Source organism: Mercenaria mercenaria, chromosome 13 (assembly GCF_021730395.1).
Source record: "Mercenaria mercenaria strain notata chromosome 13, MADL_Memer_1, whole genome shotgun sequence".
Taxonomy (NCBI): Eukaryota; Metazoa; Mollusca; class Bivalvia; order Venerida; family Veneridae; genus Mercenaria; species Mercenaria mercenaria.
This window is the reverse complement of record NC_069373.1, coordinates 10,349,759-10,371,690: the sequence shown is the minus strand read 5'-3', so window position 1 is coordinate 10,371,690 and position 21,932 is coordinate 10,349,759. Positions and strand designations below refer to the sequence as shown.

At 33.3% G+C, this 21,932-nt stretch overlaps 1 protein-coding gene across 2 annotated transcripts in view; it reads left to right on the top strand.

Moving 5' to 3' along the window:
- LOC123529866 (uncharacterized) overlaps positions 1-20,856 on the top strand; it is a 31,840-nt gene extending 10,984 nt beyond the window's left edge. For both annotated transcript variants that reach the window (XM_053521166.1, XM_045310429.2), the window contains exons 2-5: positions 1,261-1,502; positions 12,717-12,920; positions 15,719-15,814; positions 20,132-20,856. In XM_053521166.1, coding sequence (XP_053377141.1) covers positions 1,261-1,502; positions 12,717-12,920; positions 15,719-15,814; positions 20,132-20,794 — 1,205 coding nt within the window. In that variant the 3' untranslated portion in view covers positions 20,795-20,856. The remainder of the gene's footprint in view (positions 1-1,260; positions 1,503-12,716; positions 12,921-15,718; positions 15,815-20,131) is intronic.
- The last annotated feature ends 1,076 nt before the right edge of the window (positions 20,857-21,932 follow it).

Genomic DNA, 21,932 nt, shown 5'->3' with positions numbered 1-21,932 from the left:
CCATCATTAGACAGCCATTACCCTGAATGTGTTACCTATAGATGGGTTATTTAACTAAAATTTTCTTGTTTTAGATTGTGTCAGTTGCAGCCATTTCATTGGTAGCTTCATGAAAAGAGTGTTTTGTGACCAATTTTAGTGCTGTTTTGTTAAGGCCTAAAGAATAAGATTGTGTCTGGTAACATGCTAAAAAAATTGGGGTTAGTAGGCCGGCATTTTTTTTTTTTAATTAAAAAAAAAATGTTTTTGTATTAAGTTGGACTTCTCAGAAGTTATATATATATTTGTGTCAAAAAATGAATACAGATAAGAGGGTTATGCCTTTAGAGCATCAGTAAGTTGATTTCTAACATCACTGATGGTGTTTAAAGCATTAAGAGTGCAGTTTTGCAACTTTTTGTTAAAAAGTTGAAAAAAAAATTCTCCAAGGCCATAAAAACATTTGGGGTAGCTAGATTGGGATACTGTAAACAAACAATTTTTTTATAGGACTAAAGACATATTTGCACAACTGCTTTTCTCATGATACATAAGTTAAATACAATGCAAATTTTGAAACCCTGCATGACAGTTTTTTTTTGCAGAATTAGTTGGGGGGTTTTTTTATGCCTTGTTAGTTGTCATTGACTTTCTAGAATTTACCATTATTTTGAGTTAAAATTAAAGCCATAATTATATCTTGATGATCAGACACAGTCAACCAAGTAACACACAATCATATTAAAGGCATAAGTTAACATACTGTATAGGCAATTCTGGGCCAATGATATGTAGTTTCGGCATTTTGTTTCTACACTGATTTGTCACAGCCACTTTTCACATGTGAAACTTGCTATTCTAATTTCTTTATATTTACAGTGACAAACATTTATCTCAGAGCAGGCCTCAAAAAACTGGTTTGTCATCTGTGTCATACTCAGTTTAAAAGTGTATTTAACCTTAAGCCTACTGGCGGCAAGTGATTCTGCCTTTGCGACCAGTGCAGACTAGTCTGATCATGGTCTGCACTGTTTGCTATTCAGTCAGTAAATTTTCAGTAAACACCCCTACAAGTGATAAATGGTATTGCCAAAATTGAATGATGAACCATTCCATTATAGAAATTTAGCAGGCTAAGTATTAACTGTATATCAAAAAAATGTTTTTAATCTTTCAGTACTATTGAATAGTTGCAGTCAGTGGTTGAGACATTTCTTTATAATTAAACATCTTTGTTTTGTATGCCTGCATAAAAATATTCATACAATTCTATTCTCACAGCTGAGGTGTTGCACAGATTGTTCCCGCAGCCAAAAAAAGTTGTAGATGATCTGTTTGCTCCATTCCAAAAAGCTGAAGAAGGTCTTATTCCTAAACTGGAGGTCAGAAGGAAGCTAAGGGACAGTATATGTAAAACCAAGTTAACTTTTCACTGGCCTACAACAGTAGATGTTTGTGGTATACACACGGATGAGGATACTTCTGTGTATAATGCTTATTTGCAGGCATGTCATCTTCTTAAGGTAATGATTTTATTGATTATTAAGTAATTACATCAGCCTGAGTGGGTTTTGTGAGGCTCCCATTAGCCCAGATCTTAAAAGCCATTTATATGTATGATTTTCATATAGGTGGAACTACATGTAACTCATTTTAGTAGCCATTATGCGAAATGGTGCCATCACTTTACTTTTGTATATGAATTTCCGTGTCTTTGTCATATCATTCATTATATTAGTAAGAGTATTATGAACAGACTATTTGAAAATCTAGTACAACTGTATCTTGTTTATCATATGTGTAGCTTATGTCTCCCACTTGTTGTGTAGGAGACGTATTATATGTCTCCTCCTAGCCCGCTGGACATATTTACACAGGTTTACAGTATATGTCTTTATTTATTTGCATTTAAGGCCACCGGCCCATACACAATAGTATAATACAAGCATAAATAATAAAATATGTGTATGTTGTCATGACAAAATGTTCAGGTAAAGGTATATGGTAATACAAAACTAAATAATTAAACAAAACGTAAGTGATGACAAGATGTTACATCTAAACAAAATTACATGACATTATAAATATACACTGTGCTAGGTCACATTGCATACCTAATAATTTAAAGTTACGATATTATTTCAGAGCGTAATTTCATGGCATAATATATAAACTGTGAAAGGTTGCGCAGTAACAAGCAATTCTTACTAGACATTAAAACATTAAATTTGTGTATAGTTGGATGGCGCCAAAACTTATCAGGTATATATCTTATGCGAATTATCTCATAAAGTGGACATTCCAGCAGGAAATGAAACTCGTTCTCAATAACATGATCACAATGAATGCAAAAACGGGTTTCTTTTGATAAGCCCATATATCTACCTTTTTCAATCATTAATTGATGAGATGATGTTCTAAAAGACACAATACTACGTCGGAATTTAACAATATCTATGTGTTCAAGGTAATCTTCAAAAACAAATCTTTGCTTAAACCCTTTATATAATACCAGTTTCTTATTGTTAACCATTTCAACGTTCCAAATTTGTAAATATTGATCTTTTAATCTAGTTGTATATTGTTTTAAGAATACATTTGGATTATCTATTGCTTGTTTCTCCCATATATATATCCAAAGCCATTACTATACAAATTATTTCTCAATGCAGTAACCCAGTTTTTATAACCAAGATGGTCCCAGTGTTTAAGCATATTGTAACATTTCTTAACATATCTATCTTCAGGCATATTAACAATACGAATCCAAAATTTTATACATCTCTTTGAAGCCCATATATACATAGGAAATCTGGCACAATCACCTAAAACAGCAGCATTGCAAGCATACAATGGTGCATTCATATACCTTTTACAAGCATATACATGAACACGTTCTATACAATCCCTGACTTCTAAGCCCCAAAGTTCTGAACCGTATAGTAAAACCGGAGATATCTTAGCATCAAAAATCTTAAAGAAAGTTTTATAAGACATTGGTAACAAATTATACATACTCTTTAAAAGGGATACGAGCACTTTTTTTGCTTTAAGTGCCATATGTTCAGACATTTTATACAATGACAATCTGCAGGTAAAATTTAAACCAACATAACTAAAAGCATTTACAGTTTCTATGGTCTGGCCATCATACATCCAGTTTTCATTTTTTGATAAAGTACCACCATTTTTGAATACAACAATTTTAGTTTTGTCAACATTAACCTTTAATTTCCACTCTAAACAGTACTGATGTAAGACATTAAGTTGCCTCTGTAATCCATTAACAGTATCAGATACTAGGGCCACATCATCAGCAAACAGCAACAAGAAAATTTCAACATCATTTGGTAAAAGTTGTATGCCATGAATTCCACTACTTCTGATTACATTATCTAACTCATTTATAAATAGACAAAATAAAATTGGACTAAGTTTACAACCTTGTCTTAAACCAAGGGGGCAATCGAATGTTGCAGTTGATGATGCATTACTTCTTACACATGCTTTTACAGAATGATAAATACTTACAATTGATTTCAACAGATTACCCTTTATACCATTTTGAATCAATGCTGTATATAATTTTGATCTATGAACAGAGTCAAATGCCTTTTTAAAGTCAACAAAGGCCACATACAACTTTTTACGCCTCATACTTAGGTATTTACTAATTATAGAATATAAAACAAAACCATTATCAATAGTAGAGTATCCAGAGCGAAAACCAGCCTGTGCTTCGGTGATTATTTTAAATGGCTAGCAAGACATTTCGACCCCAAGACATTTCAACCCCAAGAGACAATTCGACCCCAAGACATTTCAACCCCAACTCCTTGGACATTTCGACCCCATTCAATGATATGCCTGAAAACATCTAAGAATGCCGTCATTATTATAATTAAGCTTTAATCTATAGATAATTGAGCAATTTCAAAATGTAATTACGCTTAATTACCAATTTAATTTAAAATGTTAAAATACGGTTATTTTCGCGAAAATAAGATTTTTTTACAAAAATGAGCCATAGATCTATTTGTCTAAATTTCTTTATTTTCTAAAATTCTTTTTTTTTAATTTCTTAAAGTCTATATTAATACATGCCTTCATATGAAAAAATGAGTGATTTTTATCTCACAATACCGAACAATACCGAAATAATCATCATTTATAAATTATTAAAATAACGGGATTTATGTATCAACCGCGTTTATTACGTAAATAATTTATGAACAAATCGTTCTGATTATCTATCTTAAAATAACCTTCATATAACATATTTTCATACTTGGTGTTTATTTATATGTTTAAATAATCTTAAAGACTATTTTAGTACACGGCTATATTAAAAAAAAAGAAAGAAAAGATTTTTAAATCATGGGCCGATTTCGCCGATTTTAATTATGAAAATAACTTTAATAAAGTCACATCTTTAATACCTCTTTATTTATTTATTTATTTATTTTTATTTGACTTTTTTTTCAAAAGATATATGCATCTCATTTCTATGGGATTCAACCAAATATAAATAATTATAATGTAACTCAAAGAAGTTTAAGATGTCATCATCTTCATTATATTGATATTTAAAATCATATTCAGAAACACGTAATCTTTTGATTGGATTATCACATCTTGATTAATTGTTTGTTGATATACAGCAGGTGTGCATTTATCTGCAGTGCGCATTGCAATTAACAAGCGATTGTGGTGACATCGGATATTTATAAACATGTGTCAACATTATCTTTAATTTGGGCGAAAATGTAAAGAAAACAATAGGAAATTAAACAACATATTGCTTATTTTCGCATTTAATGTTATTTTCGTACGCGATTTTGACGCACACAAAGTATTTGCTTTACAGAATATGATTTTCGTGTTTTACAAACTGCTCTTTTCTTTTCTATGTACGACATTCCTTCCAGTTGTAAAATATCAAACACGAAATCCCCGTTTCTGCAAAATGTAAGAATATGTGAGTACTGTTCTGTTAAAAACGGGGAAAAAATTATTATCATATTTCATATCTGTAAAGAAAATGTGACAGCCGTATTACTTTTTTCTATATTAAATATTTTAGCAAATACACGTGATTTAATGTATGATTTTAAAAGTATGATTTAAGCAACTTCAAGCGATTTCGGTCACACATTAAACCGGAATCCACCTAAAAAACCGGGAAACGCCGGAATACATTTTCCATAACCGGGATACACCTGTATTTTGTAAGTTAAAGGTATCTTTGAAGTTTTTTTTCAATAATTCAATCATATATATCATAAATGAATAAAATACGAATGGAAAATAAAATGCGTTCACGCAAAATGACTTTATACGAGACTGAAATTCGGCGACCGCGCGGGAAATTTCCATTACCGAAATACACCCTTTTTTTATTAATAAATGGTATTTTTGTAGGGTTTATTGCAGAAATCATTCGTGTATAATATAAATAATAAGTTTCAGAAGGATAAATAAAATTCTTTAAGCAAAACGATTTTATAAGAGATTGAAATTCGGCGACCACGCGGGAAATTGCCATAACTGAAATACACCCGTATTTCTTCAACAAATGGTATTTTTGAAGTGATTTATGACTGAATTCAAACATATAGATCATAAATTATTATTTTCAAAAGGAAATTAAAATACTTTTGCGCGTTACGTCTTGTACATGATTGAAAATCGGCGTGCGCACTGGAAATTTGTACATTCGGAATTTCCATGTCCTAAAATATTCTAATGTACACAGGTATTTCTTTAATAAATCGTATTTTTAGGGTTTATGATAGAATTCAGTCATATCTCAAATAAATAATTAATTTACAAAAGGAAAATAAAATGCACAAAACGTTTTTATACGAAGTTGAAAATTTGTTGAGCGCACGGGAAATTTGCGCACTCGTGGATGAACCACAATCACCATAATTTTGTTAGCTTTTAAATTAAATAAAAGCTTATCATATTTAACTGCACTTACCTTGTTAGACATTGTTTGTCACATGACATTTGTGTGTGCTTACAAATATACTGATTAATTGATATAATCAATAGGTGTGATAATCCAATCAAACTCTATCAGGACTAATCAAAGGACATTATTCGTGCTTTGGCAATAAATGCAGTAAACGTTTTTATATTCATATATAAACATGATATAATTCTTTTAAAAACTGTTTTTTTCATAATATATTTTCTTCTTAGATTATCAAAATAACATGAAGAAATAACTCAATTAGTTCCAATAATAAACATACGGCCGATCCTTTCCGACCAGCGCGGTTTATTCACTGACATGTATTTAAAAATAGAATATTTATATAGATCTATATATTCATATTTTCTAAAATATGTAAAATGGAAGAAATATAAAATGAAAACATACAACTATTTCTGAGGGGTCGAAATGTCTTGGGGTCGAAATGTCTTTGGGGTCGAATTGTCCAAGAAAATTAAATTTGGGGTTGAAATGTCTTGGGGTCGAAATGTCTTGGGGTCGAAACGTCCAAGATTCTTTTAAATGCATTACAGTAAAAAGTTACTCGTGTAGTCAATATACTTACAGTCTAACCTGTACTAACGGTCACCTCCGATCAGCGGTCACCTCCGTTCAGCGGCCATTTTATGACGCCCCCGACGGATTTTTCTCTATTTTATCATTTTATACAGCGGCCACCTGCCTTCCGCGGCCAGCGGCCACCGAAATTGCCTCCCGACCGCCGTATTTGACCCCTTTCAGCGGCCATTTTTCTTCCAAAACCAATTATTTTTAGGCAATAATCGCCGAAGATACCCGATTTTGAGAAGCACGTGGTTGTTAAGTTTCGCGTGACTTCACCACAAGAACGACAAAATGATATGAGCTTCTCAATTAAAACTGATAACCAAAGGTGTAATCCCCTTTTGTTATGATCAAATGGCCAGTAATTATCAGCAATTAACGTGTCATCTCGTGTCAAATTTGTTGTTCACAGTTTCATCTCGGTTAAAGATAATACTTGATAACTAATTAGTAGCACAATATTTGTGATTTTTATACTTCTGTCATCAAAAATACTATTAAATTTATACGAAATTAATTGTGTTTGAAAAAAAATATAAACCACTCTGTCTTTTACGGAACGTAACGGCAATCTTAGATTTAGCGTAGACAATAAGCGCCGAGAGTAGCTTCCCTTACCAAAATGGCGAAAATTGTAAACAAACTTGTTTTGAAGTTGGAAAATTGTCTGTAACAATTTTTGTAGTAAAAAAAAGCACGCCAGAGTTTTAGATTGCTAAGAATACCATTCGTATTGCGAAGGCAAATGCACGTCATTGTATCCTGGTAAAATAATAATGGAAAACCCAAAAAGAAATGGGCTAAAGGCTATAGACTGGTCAGAAGTCTGAAAAATACATATACTGGCTGCACCTCCGATCAGCGGTCACCTGGTTTAAGCGGCCAAATTGTCTGCTTCCCTTGGCTGGCTGCTTAAGACAGGTTAGACTCTATATACACTTTACTAAAAATATCAACAAGAGCAATTCCTCTATAATTATCAGGATTATCAATGTTACCTTTTTTATGCAAAGGAATTATTATAGACTTAGTCCAAGTTGATGGGAAGTGACCAGATCTATATATTTTATTAAAAAGTTTCCTTATATATGGTAATAAGATTTCTATTCCATAAATAAAATGTTCTGCTATAAGATTGCCTGCCGAAGCTTTATTTGGATTAAGAGATTTAACTGCTTCAATAATTTCATCATCAGTTATATCGTTATTAAACAGTATATCTTCTACTTCATCCATAGTTATATTTTCAACAAATATCTCTGCATTTACATCATTTTCTTCTGGATCACAGCTAAACACTTGTTTGAAATGTTCAAACCACTGACTAGAAGTAATATTCGGAGTATGACTCCCACTGCCTACATTACTCCTTAGCTTATTCCAAAACAATTTAGAATTTTTGACAGAAGCTTCAAGTTCATATAGACGCTGATTTTTATACATTTTTTTCTTTTCTTTACATAATGCTTTATATTGTTTTTTACAGCCCATGTATAAATTAAGGTCATTAATGCTTCTACTAGTGCGGAATTTTCTTAGAAGCTTATTCATTTTGAGTTTCAATTCACTGCAATCTTTGTCATACCAAGTATTTTTGAAAGACATTCTATTCGAAGATTTACCCTTTCTCCTTTTAAAAGGATCACTACAAGCTAGTATAGCTTTTTCAAAATTCAAAACAATGTCATCTATATCAGCATCTTCATCAATTTGCAAGTCTATTGCGTCAAACATACCGCTGATTGCATTTTCACGAAGAACATTTTTAAAATGCTCACTATTTTCTGTGTTTATACTTATTCTTATATCTACATTTGAACTTTCATGGCTTGTATTCACATCTTGAAAATCTGGGTATACATATTCATTCACTCTTAAAATAAACAAATAGGTAAATGATCACTTTCAGACCGAGATGCTATTGAAAAATTACAAACTTTGTCAAAAATATTCCTTGAACAAATATAATAATCTACTACACTGCATCCAAGATGACCAACATAGGTAAAATCGCCTCTTTTTGCATCCTCTCCTAATCTACCATTTATTATAAATAGTGCATAGGATTTACAAAACGAAATTAAATCTCGTCCAAACTTATTTACAACATTATCAGAATTTTTTCTTGGTATTTCTATATCATCGTCAAGAATTTCAAGATACTCCTGCATTTCTGGGATCTGTTTATCAATTGTCACATTATCTAAAAGACCCCCTGTTCGTGCATTAAAATCCCCACAAATTAACATTTCGCTATTTGCGAATAGGTACTCATTTTCAACAATTACACTTTCAAAAGATTGTATGCCATACTCAACAGTGTCATCAAAAAAAGACGAGTTTTCTGGTGGCACATACAGACATGCAAAAATAACATCAGTTTCTAGACCAAAATAGCTTTTATCAAAACGGAGAAAAATACCTAATTCGTAATAATCACAAATACGTTTAACCCCATAAGACAATGTATTACGAATATAAACAAGTACACCACCCATATTACAACCCCCTTTCTTGGATACTTTTGCATTACAAATAAAACATGTAAAGTCTTTCAAAAAGTGCTGTACGCAGTTATGCCCGTTCACCCAAGTTTCAATAAGACACACTACATCAAATGACTTTAAATACTCAGCAAACCCTCATCTAATTGTTTCCCTAAAAATCCACATATATTCCATGACACAATTTTCAATGTATGGTGTACTTGTGCAGGACCTTGACCATCCCCTAATCTACATTTGAAGATTCACCAGTTACTAAACGATCAACACCATTTGACATTTCCATTGATTCGCCCACTGGTGTACTTTCACCTGCCTTTCTAGACCCTTCTTAAATACCCTTGTTTTAATCTCTGCATCATTCTTTTCTGGTAAAATATTCAGTACGCCATTTTTAAAGTATCCTCTTTTCCCACGTCTATTCAAATCTCTAAGTTGCTCTCTCTCCCAGCTGGTAAGATCATTTGCAATTTTAATTCCTCTCTCACGTAGCTTATCACGTACACTAAACAATTTAAGTTTGCTGTCAAAACTTTTCAATTTTAACAACACCATTCTAGGTTGACCCTCTTGTGATGTACCTACTCTTTTGGCACTAATAATAGAACTTTCACCATACTCATTATTCGGATAAGCAACTTTCAAGACCTCGTCACTCACTTTACTTGTTAACATATCTTCTGATTCCATTTCGATTTCAGACAAGCCAAATATTCTCAAATTGTTCTTCCGGTGTTCCTTTTCTATGTAATGCACCTGTTTATTTATTTTCTCAAGTTCGTCAGACCTTTGTTCAAAGCTAAATGCCAACTCCTGCATATCCATACTCGTAATATCATTCTTATATCTTAATTCGTCCATTCCCGATTCCATCTGTGATAGCCGCGAATCCATTTGTAACTGTTTCGATTCAATATCTTCAACTTTCAACTTAATGTTCATCATTTGCTGTTTTACTTCGACAATATCAGATCTAGCAGCCAATAATTCATTTCTAACTTGATCAATTCTACTTCTAGATTCATGAATAGCATCGAGTATTTGTTGTGTTTCTTCAGATGGACCCGGATTTAATTCAACATCCGCGGCCAACAATAACAGCCTTTGATGATACTGAACATAAAAGATTACTGATTGCGGACATGTATCTGTCGGTGTGAATAAGGGTTCATTAATGCTAAAATATCTGCTGGATTCACTTGATATCCCTGGACAAAATAGTACATTATCAATCATTGTAATGTTCCAGTTAGTAGTTACATAATTGTTCGTAGCCAGCAAAATATTACACCCAAATAATATCACAATGGTAACAAAGCAACAGGCAAATGCTCTGTAATGAATATCAGACCCGTTAGTGTATGGATTATATCTCACTTTTGAAGTACACCTTTTACATTTTCTCCCAAGTCCTCCACGGAAAAGACCAATCCGACATCTGTACGTACTTAAGTCAATGCCCATATTTGCAAAGATAGCCACAGATACACTCTACTATAAAACACTATATAAAGAATCTTACTTCATAAGAGTGATCATTGTCTAGCCTGATTATCATCATATGTGCATATGATGATATTCAGCAGAGTTATGGCCATTGATTCATCAAATTTTAATGTATTTTTTCCATTCCTCCTATTTCCACCAAAGCTTACAGGCGTGACAAATGCCAAGCCTTATTATGCATACTGTCAGCATTTTACAGTTCATTGATATTTGGTTATTGCACGGAATTCATCAAATTTTATGATGTTTTCATCTCTTCTCTTATATTATTAGGCAGATTACTACTACACATTACAGGAGTGGTCAGTGCCAAGCCTCAGTGTGCATATTACTGGTATTTTCCAGTTCAGTGATTTTCAGTGGAGTTACATGTATGACCCTTGATTTATTATATTTTACCTTGTCTGGGCAACTGCACTGATACCACTGAGAGGAATTACATCAAATTTCACAAAAAGCAATCATTGCCAAGCCTAGTTTTGCATATCATGGTTATGTTCTTGTTTGATGGTTTGATTCTTTGTGTTCCCCAACTATTTTTTTCTTTTTTTTGTGTGTTTTTTTGGGCTGGGTGGGGTGGGGTGGGTTGGGGATGCACTTAGAGTTGCCCTTGTCCAAATTTGTGTTGTTCATAATTATCTCAAAAAGTTTTGACCCAGAGTCATGAAATTTCACAGAACTGTTATTCAGCACAGGAAGTTGTGCTTCTGATGTTTTAATTAGCATCTCACCCATGCAAAAACAGGGCCTTTGCAGAATATACTTTTTATCTTTGCCAAATATTTGCCATTACCTTTGCAGAACAGTTGCAGCACATGATTGCTGAATATATTCCACAGACGAGTAGAAATGGAACGAAACATGCAACTATTCTGCAAAGCTTTTGCAAATATACACTACACACACAGAATGCAAATACTTCGCAAACAGTTCATAATTCGCAGCTGAAACTTTGGCAAACACATCGCAAAGTGATAGCAAAGTATTTGCAACTTACATGCAGATAGTATGCAAAGTATTTGCAAATACGTAACAAATAGCAAAAAATGAATTTCTGAGGTTCAAAGAAAAGGACTTTGTTTAATATCTGAAAAACAGATGTAAATTAAGTCACAAAACCATTTGCAGTTTAAATAACTATTAAAAGTCAATCATTGCAGTGATCATTCAGTAACAATAACTAAAATCATGTAATAATGTAAGTTTCAACAATTGCTTCAGTAAAAAGTGTTTTATATAACTATTATTGATTAACATTAATTACCATTCCATATGCTGCAATATTCTCTGGTTCTTGGAAGTCTTATTGCTTAATATCTTGGTATTGCATTATCCTCATTCAGCAAAGTTTATATCCAGAAAAAATAATTAGAATATAATGATCTGTTTAAAACAAGTTTGCATCACCAAAATATTTTTACTAACTGATGTGTAAACATTTCCTCACAATATTTTCAAAATTCCTGCCATTTGAATATAGACCAATCAGAAAACAGAATGGTTAATTACTTCCTGTACCTAGAGTCCTACCAGGAAATTTACACAGCCAGACCAGAGTTACGGTCCTTTGCATAGTCAGAAATATGCAGTGCCAGTTAATTACTTTGATTATCAACAATTTGTTTACATAAAATGTTGTTTTTTTTTGCACTTGTACATGTTGACAATTAAACACAATGTTAAAAAAATGACCACATAGTTATTGGCTGAATGCAATCGCTCCTGCTATAACAGATAATTTTATTCGGTTTCACACTTGTCGCGAAAATCTCGTAAACAATTACATATAATAGCCGGAGCTAATATTATGCAATAAGTAGCATGTTTTCAACTCTGTGTTGGCACAATTTAGTTCAATAAATAGTTTTTAATATGGATAAAAAAAGAATCAGGTGACTTAAATTTCAATTTAAGGCTAGATTTGAGCGAACTCATAATTTCCAAACCCTGAGGCAGTATTAACAAAAAAAATCTGGAGTGGGACACAGTAAAAAAATGGGGTCACAGGAATTTCAATGAGTCTATAAAGTAATTGCAAACAATGCTGTTTTTAAGGATTACCTGATGTTCTTGTGTCTCCTTTTAATAAATATGTTTCTTTATGTTTAGTTTAATATTTTAAATTATAACTTATGATCAGAATAATGAAATGTACCTTACAGGGTATGGGTTTGGTGAAAGAATCGGATACAGAAACTCGCCCTGGTGTATATACTGTCTACACTGTAGATAATGTTTTGAAAATTCTCGAAGAGCTGGCCAGTATGCAGTGTACTATAGGAGGGTATGAGCCAAACAATTATCGTGTTATAAATCTGCTACAGCACAATCAAGATGAAGACGTGTGTTGGACTTCAAGTTTACAGGTTCGAATTTTTGTATATTTCAGTCAGCTGCTCATATTCCATTTACATAATGTCAGTTTTTAGCTTGACTATATACGAAGTATATGGAGAGTTATCCTACTCAACCCGGCGTCGGCGTCATTCTGCGTCCCCACCTTGGTTAAAGTTTTTTTTACACTTTCTCTTTTTTCTCCTTATCTCTGTAATTACTTGATGGATTTGCTTTAAACTTAAAATAGTTATTCCTCATCATCACTCACATCATCTGGCATAAGGGCCATAAATCCCACGCCAATATTTCATGAATTATCCCCCTTTTTACTTAGAATTTCAGGTTAAAGTTTTGATGCACTCACTCTATCGAATTATTACCAAATGGATTTGATTCAAACTAAAACAGTTGTTCAGCGTCATTACTCACATCATTTAACACAAGAACTCTTGCACCAATATTTCATGAATTATCTCCCCTTTCCACTTCTAATTTCAGGTTAAAGTTTTGATGCGCTTTCACTCTGTCTCAATTATTACTAAATGGATTTGATTCAAACTTAAAATAGTTGTTCAACATCATATGATGCAAGAGCTATAACTCTTGCACCAATATTTCATGAGTTATCTTCCCTTTTCACTTCGAATTTCAGGTTAAAGTTTTGATGCACTTTCACTCTATCTCAGTTATTACTAAATAGATTTGATTCAAACTTAAAATAGTTGTTCCACCTTATCAGCCACATCATATGACACAAGGTGCATAACTCTGGTACCAATTTTTCATGAATTATGCCCCCTTTTACTTAGAATTTATGGTTAATTCTGATGCATTTTCACTATATCTTAGTTATTACTGAATGGATTTGATTCAAACTTGAAGGGGTTGTTCCACATCATCACCCATATCATATGACACAAGGTGCATGACTCTTGCACCAATATTGTATGAATTATGTCCCCTTTTTGCTTATAATTATACACATTTAGTGATTTGATACACTTTATCTTGATCTCTCTTTTTACTGAATATTTCTGACACAGACTCAAGCAATTGTGCAATATCTTCATCCACCATTGAAGTCATTAAACACACCAGTGACAGCTCCAGTTTCCTCAGATGTACCCAGTTTAACTATCCAGCATCGAACTAGTCGACTGTCTCCTGTGACAGCTCTTGTTAGCTTGACTGTTTGAAGAGGAGGGCTATTGCACTCCCTCAAGGCTTTGGCGTCTGGGTTGGTTCTTTTTTATTTAGTTCAGGAGCTTCTTCACTTTAAAAACTTGCTGTACTTGCTCATAGTGACAATGTAACTGTGTATCAGTTATGTTATCCAGCAGTATGTCTATATACTGATGCTTCTTTTAAAAAAATTAAGAAATTTGGGATGGCATATAGTTATTATAGTATTAGCAGCGTCTGTTTCTTTGTCACCTAGTTCTTTTGTTCAGATTTCCAGTCTTTTACTTTGTCATTCATGGATGGATTTCAGAAATACTTGGCGTAAATGATCAGTATGACATAACAACATATAGCAAGCAAGAACCATAAGTCTACCCATTTTTGTTGAGCCCGCTTGTGGAGAGTGAGGACATAGCATAGTCATCCAAATGGGTGTTTGGTATAATCATATGCATAAGTGCATGCATTAGTGCGGGAGCTCATCTTAATTATCTCCCTTTATTGAATATCTAGTCTGATTTTGTGATTGGTCTGTAACTTTGTTGTTCATGGACTGAGATTAAAAAAAAAACCTGCACCAACAATTTGTCATGTACAAGGACTTTAGATGAAACAGTTTACTTTTAAATTATTTCCCTTTATTTAATGTTCATCTGGATTTCCTGTACGGTCTGTAGCTGTTTGATGGATTTCAAAAAAACTGAGCACCAATGATCAACATGACATGATTCTTCCATGTTTTTCTTTGTGAGTTGTCTCTCTTTATTGAATGTTTTTGTCCAATGCACAACTCCAAATCTACTCTAGGGAATGTATGCAAATTGCGCACAATGATAGAGGAAATTAAGAGGAAGTGCAGTGTACATGGACCATAACTCTACCAGACTTATTTTGTCAGTTATATCCCTTTATTGATTGAACTGATTATTGTTACAGTTAGTAACTTTGTCATTACAAGATGGATTTAATTTAGTTACTATCTCCAAAAACAAACTGATGCAGACAATGAACTGAAACTTACTTGTGTGTCTTTGGGGTCATAAAACCGGGTGAGCCTTAAGTCGTGTAAGTCTGACATGTATTTTCGCCAAATTATGCCCCATTTTGGACTTCGAAAATCCTGGTTAAAGTTTTACTTGCAAGTTACTATATCCAAAACTTATGCAGATACTGGATTGAAACTCTACAGCTATTTTAACATTTAGGATAATATTCCTGCTTCTGGGACAACAGTTCAAATAATTGGTACACCTCCACCTTCACATAACACACCCACCTTCTTGATGCACACACTTAGTCTGTGCAATTTTTTATTGCATCATTCTTTTGTCATTTTCAATTCTGTATTGGTGAACATTTTCAAATAGCCTCTTTGACAACATTCATTATCTAAGTATTTCCGTTTCGTTTTAAATTGTTTATGTAAAAAGCAGCTCCCTTTGTTTTTAATAATCATTTATGTATGAGAAAATTATTTTGTATAAATCAAATGATCTGGTTAGATCGTGGCATTTTTGCTGTACAATGTGAAAAAAAGAAAAAGAAAACAATTTTAGCCATAGTCAGGAACCAGGCCAACATCATCACAGTGGCAGTGCCTACTTCCTTTCACTGGCTAACAAGGAATCCTGCTTTTATTTTACAGGTCCAGTGGCCGATATGTTTTACTGTCAATTCCAAATCAACATGTTTAGATCTGGCATACTATCAGTCGTGCCTCAAAGCTGTTATGAAGTTCAAGGTGAGAAAAATACCTAGATAAGAGAAGTTTCTCCAAATATGTATGAAAATTCATCTAGACTGAGAGGTAACTCCACCAGAATGAATAAAATAATACTTAAGAGATGTAACTCTCATAATATGCAGAAAAATGTTTAAATGCACAAGTAGGAAACCCTGAATACTCTGTACATTGTACACCTTGGGTTTTGTTAGAGATTTCACTTTGCGGCCTTTCAAAAATGTGCATAAAAGGGCATAAAAATTTGTGTCGCAAATATCTTAAATTTGGCCTAGGATCATGAAACATTACAAGAATATTATTCAGTGATTAACTTGTGCACCTAGGGTTTTGTTTGGGCTTTCTTCAGTCAGACCAGAGTTATGGCCCTTGATTGTCAAAATTATGCATTCAGGGCATAAAAGTTTGTGTCCCATGTATCTCAAAAAGTATTTGACTTAGTCATAAAACAGAAGAAAATTGTTATATAGCATGTCGAACCGTGCAACTTTTCTGTTTAAGATTTTACTTAGCCAGACCAGAGTTGTGGCCCTATACTTAGTGAAAAATACAAATACAGTGCTTAAAAGTTCATGTTGCACATATCTTAAAAATAAATTCACCTAGAGTCATGAAACCATGTAGAAATATTATCCAGCATGTAAATTAGTGGACTTGATTTTTTTTTTGTGATTTCATTCTGCAAAACCAGAGTTATGGCACTTGACTTAGTCAAAAATGTTCATTAAGGGCATAATAGTTTGTGTCTCATATCTCAAAATGTACTTGATCTAGAATTATGGAACATTAGGGGATTGTTATATAGCATTTGAAGTCGTGCACCTGATTTTCTGTTTGAGATTTGACTCATCCAGACCAGAGTTATAGTCCTTGATATAGTGAAATAAAAATATATATATATATAAAGTGCTTAAAAGTTCGTGTTGCACCTATCTTAAAGATATTTCACCAAGAGTCATGAAAACATGTACAGTGACTGAAAATGGTAGCACCAGTGTCCTATAGACACACATCTGGTTGACATGTGTTCTTTTTTTCTGCCTTGATATTTTGTTATAATAAAAAGCAGATTGGATATGCAGTTTGTACAGCGTAATTAATCTGTCACAGTTTACATGTTACCTCCAAGAAATGATTACTGTTATCAAGATTTTAAAGTTTTACAATATATAAGTCTACCAGTACATAATTATTTGTCTGATTACTAGGTGCCTAGATCAGTTGGGTGGGGGAAAAGTTAGGGGCTGGGGGCGTCTAGATACTAAATGGCTAGACACTTCCTATCAACCATTGTACAGCTAAATTTTGCTGAAATGAAATTTGGCAAAGTTTTACATCGTAGATGTGTATTGGATCATATAACCATGTTAATATGTGCCTGTATGCAAGAAAGAATGTTATTTACTGTCTGTACCATAGTAAAGTCAGTGTCTCAGTATTAAGATAATTAAGTTGATGGAAATCTTGGAAAACTATATCAGTTTAAGGTTAAACTGGTATATGGAAATCATGTTACAACATGTTGTAGGTAAGATGTATTTAGAAATATCATACATACTGGTATTGATGATAAACTCAGACAGATGATAAAGTCGACCACCTTCGAATTAGATTTCAATTGATTATTTATATAATTGAACACCCTGTCTAATAGCAGTCGCTTACCACACCATCTGGTGCAAACAAAAACAAAATTGGTAAATATTCTGTATAAATAGATGACCTACATTTATCTGTTTAAAAAATATTTATCCAAAATTACTGGAGAAGAGGATGTTTTTTGCACGTGCTCACTGTCAACACATGAAGGCCTGACATTGGGTCACTTTACATTACATGATCCGGAATGACTGTTACAGCATTTTTGGGAAAGTTTCAATATAATACTATAGAGAAAATTTTGTAAATGACAAAGTTGTTGAATTTATCATCGGTCAACGTTCATACAGTCCCCATTTTATATACCCCTTCAGGGTCTCACTTTGCGTGAGTTTACTTACTAAATATAAATTATGTCAATTTTTTAGCAAATGTTAAGCTTTATTTTGATACCAACCATTGATAACAATTTTCAGGAGTAAAAAAAGTTACAGGTAAAAATCCTCATTTTCTGTCCGGGTTTATCATCAGTACCATTATATACCGTAAAGCAGAAATTTTCGCAAGGGTTTAATTTTCACTATTTGTCTCGTGAACATTAGTCCTTGTGTAACTATTAACCATTAATATAATGCACATCAAGAAAATCTTGTCATGACACAAGCCTTCCTCAGCATATCAAATCGAAACCGCCATAATTTACAAAAATAGAATATGTTCTATGTTTTCGTAACAACAATAGGATAGTAGAATTTTAAGCCAAATCAGAACCAACTTCATAAATTTTAAATCCGATAATAATAAATTTTATGTTAGCAGCGTGTTTGATTAAACAAACACTGACATATATATGTCCTGGACATAGATTATGTGTAAAGCTGTGTTTGTTACAGGTATAGGATCGTCAATGTTTACAGGTATTAAAATAGCGAGCGATCTTTACAGTTACCTGTCTGACGTGTACCTTTTACGGACACAGTCAAAAGGAGCATGAAAATATTTTTTACTGGTACATTATCACAAATATATATGCTTTTACAGTATTTGATGTACCAGTATAGAATCTGTTTATTTTTGTAAGTTTTAACAGCAAAGAGGTATAATTAAGGTAGTTCTGCATGTTTTGATCAAATTTTTTTCTACAATATGTAGAATTTGAGTAAACTGATTTTTCAAAACATCAAAATATACTTAGAAAATTCAACAAATAAAGCTTTTTAAGATAGAGTTATGTGCTTGATTTTATGCTAGACTGAATTGAAAAATTTGGACCACAATGTAGATATAAATGAACATTTTCGCAGTTGTATTTTAAAATAAACATATGGTCTATAATGTGGTAAAATAATATGTATAGGTCCTTGTGCTTATTTTTGAGATATTTGACCATGATTAAGTTGAGTCGCACATTTCAAGCTAATGTTAAGACATTATTTTGAATTATTTAAGTGTCAGATGTTTTAATATCATATTTTAACTTTAGAAAGATAGTAACAGTGCGATTGTAATAGATTTACTCAGGGGCTGCCATTATTTCATAAAATGGTTTTCATTTCTGTATGCCGAATCCAGGCTTTATTCTACGTTTTCCTGATAAAAGAGGTTACGCCATCACTTCCAGTTTATCAAACATGCAGAACTACCTTAACTGCAGACAGTTAAACTAAGTCTGTTATCATTAGGTTTAATACAGATCAGTTCTTTTTCTGTAGTTTTTATGAGCGAAAAATGACCTTTCATCCTACATTTTAGCCAAATTCTAGAATTTTCCAAATGTTCTTCCCCACAAAAAATGACATGTAGTAACCCATATTATATGCAGATTCCAGTTTTAATTGGTTTAAGCACAAATCTTGTCAAGTCTTGAATCACGGCAAAACACATACTAAACATAAAATGTTCAGGGTACCAGTTAATCTTTAGCCTGCTGATGTCAAGTGTTTCATGGTCAGCACTGTTGGCTATATAATCAGTAAATTTTCAGTGAACACACATTCAAATAATAAATGGTACAGCCCAAATTGAAAGATAGAGATTTAGCAGGGTAAAGGTTAATTATGTCTCCCACCACACAGTGGTGTGGGAGACATATTGATTTACTCCTGTCTGTGTGTGTGTCTGTCTGTCACAATGCATGTCCGCACTCTAAAGTCGAGCATTTCTCACCAGATCTTCAACAAACTTGAACAAAATGTGTCTGACCATAAGACCTCGGCCAAGTTCGATAACTAGCCAAATCGGCTCAGGCACTTTGGAATTATGGCCCTTAAATTACCGAAGAATCCTCACTTCGCATGCGCTTTCATACAGGCAAAACGTACCCTATACTACTAATTAGTAGTATAGGGTGCGTTTTGCCTGCACGAAAGCGCATGTGAAATTAGTAGTATAGGGTACGTTTTGGGTGTACAAAAGCGCATGCACAAGATGATATAGACAGTTGTGAGAGACATGCGCTTTTCTCAAAAGCATCTCTAGTATTACCTCCTGATCTTGATTGCATAAAATTAATGTGTAAATCTGTGTCTTGCTAATTATTTGTGTCATTTTACTGTTGTTTTTGCACATGAAATTTTACAAACTAATGAAAATACTCTCTAGAATTGAAAACTTTGACACAAATTTTGAAATTTGGATATTTAAGGTTTGTGTGCTATTTTCAGAGGAGATTGATGTAAAAACAAAAGTTCTGAGTCATGTTTTAAAATCCATTTCTAGGCTTTCGGGTACCTGAACCAACAGAACCACTTCAGGAAAGGAATTTTACTAGCCTTGGAAAGATATGATAACCATCCCCTAAATATCAATATAGTGACGAGAGACTTAACAAATCCAGATTTTGAACTTTTTGTTGACGCCTCCGCACATGGCATGGGAGCTTACTTGATTTCTCGCGATGACGAAAAAATCAGATGGCTGGCAGATCCCTGGATTCCTAGCAAGATTAAGTTTGAACCTAGGTCCCAGTCCTACATAGCAGAATTTTATGCGTTTGTAACAGCTGTGTACACATGGAAGCATAAATTTGTCGAAAAAAAGGTGATATGTTATAGTGATAATATGTACGCAATAAATTTGATCAATCATGGGATATACACTTCAAGAAAATCAAAAAGAAATGAGTCCATTCACAAGTTATATATGTTGTTGATGGAGGTATGTTTTAAGTACAATATTACTGTTGTGGGTGTACACGTACCTAGAATGAACAATGTGGCAGCTGATCTCTTATCGAGATGTGATGTGAACTCTTTCAAGAAAATTGTGCCAACAGCTTATGACAACCCAAAAAAATCAAAGAAACTGTGGTTTTGTTTAAACAAAAAGGATGATGAAAATGATAAAAATAAAGACGACAAGAAGCCCAAACCGTCTAGTTGACCAGTGTATTTTTCTATGTATTTTTACCAGATTTATAAAAAGATTAAACTTTTGTCGTTTTTATTAAACTTTTATTGTTTTTATTAATCCCCTACCAGTTGAAAACCAGTTTCGGGGACTATAGGAATGCACTTTTCCGTCTGTCATTCCGTCCGTCCGTCCGCAATTCCGTGTCCGGTCCATAACTGTGTCATCCATGATTGGTAGCTTAAAGGTCAAGGTCATACTTAGAGGTCAAAGCTCAAATCTTCGTACAGTTTTCCTTGTCTGGGCTGTAACTCGCCGATGGATTGAGGGTTTCTTAAATAACTTTGCACAATAGTTTGCCTCAATGAGACAGTCTGTCAGGTATAAGTAGTTGAAAGGTCAAGGTCACACTTGAGGTCAAAGGTCAATAGTTTCATGCAGTTACATCTAGCCATGTTGCCCACAGGCATCTAATTTATACTCCAAACAATTGCTTTTGTGCCATGACCAGATGTGAAATATCTTTCCATTTAAACAAAGCAGTAAGGGGAGGCATGAGCCTTTCAAAAAAAAAAAAATCCTATTAACAGGGCTGTGATGGTCCTAGATTATGGCAGAGCATGTGTCAATCCCCTACACATGTCCCGTACTGGAAGGGGCAGGTCATAATTGTGTTATGTCTTTACAAGGTTTTTCTGTCAACTGACCTTAGATAAACAGAATCGAATTAGACCAATATGCCACAGAGACAGTTTTATAAAGATAAAATATATATGGCCTCTAAAGTGTGTACAAGGTTTCTTTGATTTCATGGATATAAATATTTTGACCAATTTTTATTAAGACTGGACCAAAAAACATGGCCTCTTGAGTGTAAACAAGCATTTTCTTTGATTTGACCTAGTGACCTAGTTTTTTACCCACATGACCCAGATTCGAACTTGTCCAAAATTTCATAAAAACAAACATTCTAACAAAGTTTCGGAAAGACTGGAGCAAACAAGTGGCCTCTGAAGTGTATAATAAGCTTTTCCTTCAATTTGACCCTAAGTGACCTAGCTTTTGCCCCATGTGACCCAGATTTAAAATCCTCCAAGACTTCATGATAACAAACATTGTGACCAAAATTTATGAAGATAGAATCAACAAGAGGACCAAATGGTCCTAGGTC